This window comes from Alexandromys fortis, unplaced genomic scaffold (genome assembly GCF_014885135.2).
Source record: "Alexandromys fortis isolate MF-2015 unplaced genomic scaffold, M_Fortis_MF-2015_v1.1 scaffold_75, whole genome shotgun sequence".
In the NCBI taxonomy this organism is placed as follows: domain Eukaryota; kingdom Metazoa; phylum Chordata; class Mammalia; order Rodentia; family Cricetidae; genus Alexandromys; species Alexandromys fortis.
In genome coordinates, this window is record NW_026067956.1 from 4764976 (window position 1) to 4774781 (window position 9806).

At 43.6% G+C, this 9806-nt stretch overlaps 1 protein-coding gene across 1 annotated transcript in view; it reads right to left on the reverse strand.

Moving 5' to 3' along the window:
- Trim13 (tripartite motif containing 13) overlaps positions 1-5567 on the reverse strand; it is an 8262-nt gene extending 2695 nt beyond the window's left edge. Inside the window, exon 1 of the mRNA XM_050152153.1 lies at positions 4055-5567. Within this exon, the coding sequence (XP_050008110.1) occupies positions 4055-4090 (36 nt within the window). The 5' untranslated portion in view covers positions 4091-5567. The remainder of the gene's footprint in view (positions 1-4054) is intronic.
- Between the last annotated feature and the right edge of the window lie 4239 nt (positions 5568-9806).

The window sequence follows — 9806 nt, forward strand, 5'->3', positions numbered from 1 at the left end:
TATATAGTAATTATTATATATAATTAATTACTAAAATATATAATTATATATTACTATAAAATATATATTATATATTACTATAAAATAAGTCAATACTGCAGGTCTATGAAACAGTGATCTATTTCAAGTCAATATTATAAATCATTCACAGAGAGAAGACTCTTAAAATATTAGAAAGGACTGGAGTGTAGCTCAGTGGTAGAACACTTGCGAAGGCCCAGAGGTCAATTCCTAACACTGCAGAAATAAATCTAAAAAGGAACACAGACAAATAGGCTCACAATAAATATGACCCCATGCACTACAGTATGGCAAGGAGTGGTGCTATTTGTTGAGGCTCACCACACTACTGAAGAAGAGCAACAAGCTACTAAAAAACTACTCCACTTATCAGCCACAAATTTGTGTGACGCAAACTTTCCCTTGTATATGCTCATCAAAATAATCAGAACAGTTGTTTTCAATAAAATAAGCATCCAGGGCTGGGGCTATAGCACAAAGGTTGGTAGAAAGCTCACTTGACATGTTCAAGGCCCTAGGCTAATCATGGGTGGAGACCCCTGAGACTCCCCAAAGGCAGAAAGCTACAGACCTATAAAGAATGTCTCATCACAATGTGGGGAGGTATTTTTACTAAATTGTTTGGTGACATACAATGATTTTATCGGTACTATTTTGAATGAGTTAACGTGTTTTAAAGGCCTCAGTTCATTTCTAATATAGTCAGTAACTAGACTCTACATCCATAAACCTTGGAATCCTCAGTCTTTAAGTATGTGGAGGTCAAAAACACTATTTCTCAATGCAAATCTGTTACGGGCCTTCATCCCTAAAGACCTAAAACCAAAATCAGCAATCAGTACTTCTTAACCCAAATTTACTTAGGGATACATAAAAACTACCGAAATAACAAAATAGGATAGAACACTCTCTACTGTACTGGTCATCAGATAATTTGGGGGTCGGAGTTGGGGTTAAAGCCTTCAGTGCACGTGCTGAACAGAGTCTCCCACTGAGCTACACGCATGCCCAGTCGCAGTAATTCTATCCATGGGTGTGTGTGCAGGTACACATGCACGTGCCTGTCACAGGCCAATGTTGTGAGGATGCGTACACTGTGAAGATATACTGCTGATATCGCTTTAATAAAGAGCTAAAGAGGGAACAACTAGACAGAAGGTATAGGCAGGACTTCCGGGCAGAAAGAGGGGAAGCTGGAGATGAATCTAGGCACTCAAGAGACACATGGCTTTTTGTTTTTGTTTATCGGTGGGTTCTGTGAATTGAACTCGGTCCTTTATTCTATAAGCCAAGTAGTTTACTAACTTAGTTACTTTCCAAGATGCCTTCCTGGCTGATAAATTTAAACCGTTTTGAAATTCCTAAATCCCAAACAAAGATGCCTTAAGACAAGATGGAAATCCCCAAGATGCGGGAGGCCTACACTCTGGCTAAGTGGCAGAGCACCTGCTTAGCATGCTTGAAGCCCTGAGTCGAATGTCCAGCACTGAAAAACAAAACCCCAAAGACACAAAGCATAATATAGCAGCTTTTCTTTTTGTTCCCAGTTTTACTCTCTTTTTTTACAACTACTGTTCATTCTGTGTGCACACATGGGGGGATCACAACTTACGGGGGTCAGTTCTACCACCACACGGGCTCCAGGGATGGCGTTTACGGGGGTCAGTTCTCCTACCACATGGGCTCCGGGGATGGAATTTAGGTTGCCACACTGGGCTGCAAGTGCTTCTACCCATTGAGCCACCTCACAGGCTCCCAGAATAGATTTTTTTAAGGGGAAGATTAACTTGTACATAAGAATGAATGCGAAGCTGAGCAGGGTGGGGTAAGCCTGTATCCTAGCACCTGGGAAGCTAAGGCAAGAAGATCACGAGTTTTAGGATAGAATGAATGCATGAGTAGCCTTTACAGTATGATTATGACTTTGAATGACTACTGTAAATTTCACATTTCCCTTCTCATCTTATTTGACTGCCTTAAAATTTCCGGTTCCCTGTTACTGTGTTCTCCATTTTCCCACAAGTTTTTCTTTGCCTCTGGTTCCCTCTCCTTTTATTCTGACCACCTTTGTTCTTGTTATTTAACACTGGAGTATGATGCAATTCTGTTACCACTTTTCCCTTTCGGTGTCTGTTCTTCAAACACATAGCCGACCTTAGAGATATGCTTTCTAATTGCTTACCTGTCATCCCGTTTGCTTTTAGAATGGTACTGTTTAAGTAAAAGCCTTATAGAAAAGTTTTAATTAAAACCTCTTAATTTCTGATCATTTCCTTAGATAGTTCCCTTAGAGCAATACCGGATCAAGGAATAAGCCCATCTTTAAATTTTATTTGTGCGTGTCATTGTATGTGCGTGCTCGTGTGCATGTGTGTTGCATATGTGTGGAGTAAGAGTGAAGTTTATGGGCGTTGGTTCCCTTCTACCACTTGAGTCCTGTAGACGAAGCTCAGATCCTGGAAACAGTGTTAGCAAGCCATTTGCAAACTCTACAGATTGCCAAGCATCTTTCTGAAAGGGTGTAGAGCTGGGCATGATGGTGCATGCCTTTCATCCCAGCACTTAGATTACTCACCTGGGCTTAAGCATAAAACTGAAATCAGTCACCACTAGTGTGCACCTACACATCCTCTATATCTTGTAAACAGTGCAAGGGGGATCCTTGTGGGAAGCCCACACGGGTGAGACAAACATGGCCAGGCAGATAGATGGAACTGAAGTGGAAATTTTACTGGGAGAAGGGAAGGGAGAGACAGGAAGAGAAGAGACAGAGAGAGAGAAAGAGACCAGCCAGCCTCTTCAGAAGGGCAGTGAAAAAGAGATCAGGAATGGGCGGAGCTTGTCTCTTAAGGGACCTTTGCACCTGAGCACAAGTAGCAGCAATCGGACCCCTGAGCTGGCTAGAGTACTGCCTGAGTGAGTGACAGGGGCCAGCATAATGCCCAAATCCTAACAGTATAGATCTTGAGAACAAAAGGGTAGGGATGAAATGTAAGCTGTGGGCTCAAAACCAATGTAGCTAACCCATAACTTTGTAAGTAAAAGCATAGAGCCCAACTCACTTAGCCCCTCTACCACCAAAGCACAGACCTTGAGGTTTTCAAAATTCTAGGATGCAGCCCTATCCAGAAAGTCAAAAACTCGGTATCCAGCCGAGGCACAGTGGCTCACACCTTTCATCCAATCCCAGCACTCAGAGTGCAGAGTTAGGCAGATCCATTCAAAGCTAGCCTGTCAATGTAGGTAATTGTCACAAAAAAAGAAAAAAATTATATTCTAGGAGCTAAGAGTATAGCAAATGGCAGAGAATGTACTTGGGATTGGTTTAGATCCCCAGGATTAACGTGGTGGAGGAATTAGTTTAGTATCTTTAAAAAGCAAAGTTTAAAAATCTTTTCTAAAACTTCTAAAAATCTCTTCTAAAACTCTATGGTTTTCACACATAACTTTTATCTATAGTACTGTCTTCATATTACTGAAAAATAAATACAAAGGAAATTTTATAAATTTACATAAACCATAATATAAACTTTAACTATACCAGTATATAAATACTATGGAAATTATAGACATATAAAGTGTTATATTAGAGCATAAAACAGGGCTCAACAGAGCTTAATACTCCTAGACAATGATTCCAAAGCAAAAACATTGGGTACCAGCTACACAGAAGCATGACCAAAGAAGGGCCAGATGTTGCCAGAGGTTTCTGTCCCGCCAAGTCCTGCAGCCGTTCAGTCCCAAAGAAACACACAGAGGTCTACATTAATCATAAACTGGTTGGCCTATTAGTTCAGGCTTCTTATTAACTCTTACATCCAGCATTAATCTATAATTGTTGTCTGTGTTAGCCACGTGGCTGGGTACCTTTTATCAGTGAGGCATTCTCATCTTGCTTCCTCTGCATCTGGCTTAGGACTGCAAACTGACCCTTTCCTCTTCTCTGAATTCTCCTGTGCTCATTGCCCCGCCTATACTTGCTGCCTGGCCAATCAGCATTTCATTCAAATAATACAAATGACAGGGTACCAACCATTGTCCCACAGCAGCCAGATAGCCTGTCACACATGCACAGGGCAGAGCTGAGGCCAGGGAAAGCACCTGCAGTGTGAGCGATTCCAGCGCCAACAAAAAGAGAAGTCTGCAGTTATAAGGACACATCGGTAATTAAGTCAACTGATACAAAGTAGTAGGTAAACCAAGAAACACATAAATTAAGGAAGTAGTAGAGGAGAAAAGAAGCCTGAAGAAATGTATCTTCTGGGGATGGGCATGTCTGTCAGTATGATAAAACACTTCCAGGTCACAACCTATCACTGAGGTAAGTCAGGGCAGGAACTCAAGGCAAGACTGCTTGTCATTCCACACAACACTGCCTTCTACCACGGAACTCAGAGACATCCAACAAAGCACAGCAGGCTCCATCAAGAATCCACCATGGCTGGCTGGCTGTGCACTGGCCCATAACAGGCTTAGCTGGCTCAGGCACTCTTTCTCTCTTTCTCTTCCTCTTCCTCTTCCTCCTCTCCTCTCCTCCCCTTCCTTTTCCTCCCTTCTCCCTCCCCCCACCCACCTCTGGTTTTTCAAGAGAGGGTTTCTGGGTAGCTTTGGAGCCTGCCCTGGAACTAGCTCTTGTAGACCAAGTTGACCTCAAACTTATTAGTTGGCTCTCTTATCTGCCTAGGGATAGAGCTGCCCACAATGTGCTGGGCCCTCCTGTGTGAATTAAGACAATCCCTCACAGACATATCCACAGACCAACCTATTAGATTGAGACTGTTTTCAGGTGATCCTAGGCTGTGTCAAACTGATACTCAGTATTAAGTGGCAGGGGTGTAGTTCAGGTAGAGTACTTGGCTGGCATACCCCAATGTGTCCTGGGTTCTTTCCCCAGCAACAAATAATCATTCTAAAGCAAAACCTGGAACTAGCCAACATGCCAGAGTTCTAGCAGAAAGAATGTCTATACAGTGGCATTCTACTTTCAAAGTGCCCAAATGCAAAGGTAGCGAGAGCTGCGGGAAACTCACACGGTTCTGCTGCCCCCGTAGCTGGACAACTCAAGAAAAACCTCACAAAAGAAATGCTGCCGAATCCCTTCTCTCCCTTTACGGCATAGCTGTATTAAATTATTATAGTAACTGCCAAAGAAAAGAATGGCAAGCATGGATTCTGACTGAGTTCTGAAATATGGAAAGAACAAAGACCACCTAACACTGAAGGAGGGTGGATGTGGACATATTCTCCGCAGTTCAATCTGGATTGGTCCCAGGACTAATAAAATGTGGCTTTTAAAAATAATAATAATAAAAAACACCAGAACATAAAGAAAAATACGTTTACCTCTGTCCCCGGGAAGCAGGTGTTTTCGGCAAGGTTACTATTTCTCTGGGAAAAGCCAATTTTGTTTTCCCCCACGTTTAACTGTAAAATTAGACAATGCTGTAGAGAAAGGAGAAAGGGTGTTATACACACGTATCAACATTTTTAACCCTTCATTTTCTTTTTTTTTTTAATCTCCCCTCCCAACAACAACCAAAAAAAAAAAAAAAGCCAGCTCGCGGTGTCTCGGCTTTCTGGCCGGGGCGCCTCCCCAGCGGCGAACCTGCCCGACGGTGACACCCGGCCACGCCGCGCTGCCCGCCTCCGCCCACGCAGATGTCCGCGGCCCACGGCGTGCGGCTCGGCCACCCCACCCCCACCCCCAGGACGCCGCTCACCTCCGTGGACTGCGGCGACCACGCGGGCCCGCAGCAAAATGGACACGGCGGCCACGCCCTCTGCCGCCGGCCGCCCCGCGCCTGCGCAGCGCCCTGCTCGTCCCACCTCTGCTCGCGCTCCCTGACTAAGACAGGAGATGGTTTCGATTCTTGTACTTTTGGTTGCTGATCCTTGAATTTGGGGGAACAACAAAAACAAAACCGAACCCTTCACACCGCTTTGCCTGCGTCTCAGGACCCGCGGACCCGCGATGCTAGGTCGAACACCATTGGCCAAACTGTAGGAAAAAGCACTACTGAGGTTCCCCTCCGAGGCAAGAAAGAACTTTTAAGTGTTTTTTTCTAAATTTCTGTCGGTAGCAACTGCCCTGACTATCCTGACGTCCATCTCCTATGTAGGGGCTCTGTATGGTTACAAAGGATGAAAAAATGGCTCCTACCCAAACTTCAAAGCCCGAGGAAATGAGGTAATGCGGGGTGAGGTGACAGAGGAGAACGTTCACTTCTGCTTGGGAAGGTCTGGGCTTTTAGGAGGGCAAATTTGGAAAAAGTTCATTTCCAGGTCAATAAAAAGTTCCTTCGCCCCACCGCTGCCCCGGTGCGTATATCCCCAGCTGCACCTCTCCGCAAAACAAAATCCCTGTCATTTCTAGCTTAGTCCTCATGAGAGCACTGTACAGTGGAGTCAAGAGCCTTATCCTTTAAACGAACAGATTTTCTGCACGGTAGAAAAACAAGAGACAGCTCTTCTGAGGACAACAAATTCCATGGACAGGTTCTTTCCTACAGCACCAAAAACGTCAGTGCAAATAAAAACTTCATCCCAGACCAGCACAAAATTAATGTCACTGCAAATATGCTGGCAGCAGGGTATAGTGGCACGTGCCTTAGATCCCAGGGCTTGGAGGCAAGGGCAGGCACACCTCTGTGAGTTCGAGGCCATCTCGGTCTACATAGTTTCAGGACAGCCAGAGCTACAAAAGTGAGACCCTGTCTCAAAACACAAAACAAAAAGGCTGAATGAGGCTGAGGGTGTGGCTCAGTGATAGAGTGCTTCCGGCGATTTCAGATTCTGAACTGATCTCCTGAATGACCGGAAGAACACTGAATGATATAGAGGTAAAATATAAAAACATGTTAAAAACTAAACATATCATATAATAGTATATAACCATTAGAAAGACTATAAAGAGCCAGATTAAGAGTGCTTGCCACCAAGAATGCCGATCTGAGTTCATTTCCTGGAAACCACAGTAGGTGGAGAACCAATTATTAAAAGCCGTCTTCTGACCTCCACACTTGTGCCATGGCCACTTGCCTGCCCACACTCACGCACACATTAGTAATCATTATCTTTAGATAAAGAAACAAGGCATTGCTGCACGAATCGGAGTACAATGGACTGGACAGTTAGTGAAGACTCAAGTTAAAAGCTATGCTATAATTTCAGTTTGGAAAAGAAATGTAATTGGTAGAATGTGGGTAGGAAAAAACATGTATACGTGCCAAATTCGAAAAAAAAAATTATACTAAAATGTGAGACATTTTCAATATTCATTCAGTATTCTGAGACAGGGTTTCTCTGTGTAGACCCGGTGGCTGTCCTGGAACTCACTCTGTAGATAGGTTCGCCTTGAACTCACAGAGATGTGTCTGCCTCTGCCTCCTGAGTGCTGGGATTAAAAGTGTGTGCCACAAACGCCCACTTCATTCAGTATTTTGTTTATTTGTGTTTTTGTTTTTTTGAGACAGGGTTTCTTTGTAGTTTTGGAGCCTGTCCTGAAACTCGCTCTGTAGACCAGGTTGCCCTCAAAGTCACTGAGATCCACCTACCTCTGCCTTCCGAGTGCTGGGATTAAAGGCATGTGCCACCACTGCCTGGCTTCATTCAGTATTTTCAAAATTATTTTGTTGGGTGTTGGAGGCAAAGGCAGGGGGCTTAAAAGCTGAAGGTTGACCTTGGCTGTACAATGAGTAAAACCTACCTGAGACTCTCAACATATATAGGCCTATTCTAAATCTGTTGTTGTTTTGTTTTGTTTTTTTTTGAGACAAGGTTTCTCTGTGTAGACCTAACTGTCCTGAAACTCTAGTTCAGCTGTAGACCAGGCTGGCCTTGAACTCACAGAGATCTGCCTATCTCTGCCTTCCAAGTGCTGGGATTAAAGGTGTGCATCACCACCAGCTGGCCTGGTTTTTTTTTTTATTTTTTTAATGTTTAAATCTGGGTATGGTGGTACAGCCCTTTAATTCCAGAACTCAGGAGGCAGAGGCAGGCATATTTCTGAGTTTGAGGCCTATCAGGCCTATATAGCCTCAAGCAAATAAACAAAACTTTGCATTCAGAATCTATTACTTTTTTAATGTAAACAAAAAAGAAAGCAAGGTAAATTTGTAAAAGAAACCGGAAAAAAAAATCAAATGGAACAAATATATATTTAAACTTCGCTAAATGGTTGACAAAATAAAGGCCAAGTTTTCAAAAATAGATCAATCACACATCTATAAAAATATAAATTAGCAATAATCCTGAGGAAACCAGTTCTTTATTACTGATAATCAAATGCAAAACAAAGCACTTTTAAAATTCACTGATGTGGCAGAGATTTCGAAATCTAATGAGTGATCTTCTGTGTGGGCACAGGAATAATCTTGGAACCAGGAAGAAGAAACAGGAAAAAGGCGGCATAAGTGGGGGGAAAACCAGAATGCCTAGAGATGACAAGAACAAGCCGGTCTGCGATCACAGGGAACAGTGTTGCCCTGGGAACGTCAACGGGTGGAGACCATTGTCGTCCCTGCTTAAAGAGAACCGTGTACTTGCCTGATGTCTGTATATGCATCTAAAAACGAGACACCCCAGGAATAGTGTACAGACACAGATCTGTTCTTTTTCAAATTTAAATTTAAAAATACAGAAAGAAGAAAAGGAGATTGGGCCTTGAAAATGACTAAAATCTTCCAGTTGTGTTACTGATGGCTTGAGAGAGAAAGCCCTTGTCTGGAGCTGGCTAGAAGTAAGTATGTGACCGGGAAGTACCGATGGGACATCATAGTGTTCATAGTAAAGGCCAGCTCCACGGCCGCACTTGGAAAAGTATCCCCAAGTGACTGCAAGGGTCCGAAATAGAGCCTTCCACACTGGCCCAATCCAGAGCACTAAGAGTCTTAATCATCTCAATGATGGCCAAGACTCTAATATATGTATTCCTCATACAAACTAATAATGTAAAAATATCTATCCTTACATGGACTGTCTATATGTGTTTGTTTTTATATCATTTACTCAATACTAAATTGGCTTGTAAGTGCCCATGTAAACAAAAGTTGTTGAACTGGCTCAGCTTCCTTTTGACTTATAATAAAAGTAAAATTTTAAGGGAAAAAAAATCCCAACACCAGTTGTCCAAACAGGCTAAGTAGCATGGTCGTATGGATGTCTGTGGTCTGGCTCACAAGGAAAGCCTTCCTATAACTCCATGCTGGGATCTCAGCCTAGCCCGGCTTCCACGTCATCTCGGCACCTGCCAGCTATGCTCAGAAAAACCTGGGCCCACAGACAGGCCTGTTACCAAATTACAAGGTGGGAGGAGGAGGGAAAAGTGCCTTTCTTTCCTAGTATTTTCAAAGAGGAAATTCTTAGTTCTTAACTACTGCATTTCCTAACTAGCCAACAGCAACAGTTACCACAGGGATACATCCTGGCCATCCATCTGCTTCTTTCCTGTTCTCCAGCGTAAGGGACCATACACCAGTCCCATAGACAGAGCCCTGTACTCTGTCCTGTCCAGCGGAGTGTGTCTGCCATTCTCTTTCATTCAGTCCTAATGACAGTGAGTTAGAGTCAGGATCTGGACTTTAAACAGCAACGGTAGCAGAGCAAGATGAGCTCTGCCAGGGACTCTCACCGGCAAGCCACCCTGCGACAAAACGCAGCCTTCCAGTTTACCACAGGGATCCCACCATTGGAGACACAAATTTCACAGATTAGGAAAGTAACAGGCCAAACAGCTTTCTGCCTCTGAGTGATCCACTTCAGGATGTTAATGGGACCTCCCTGACTCC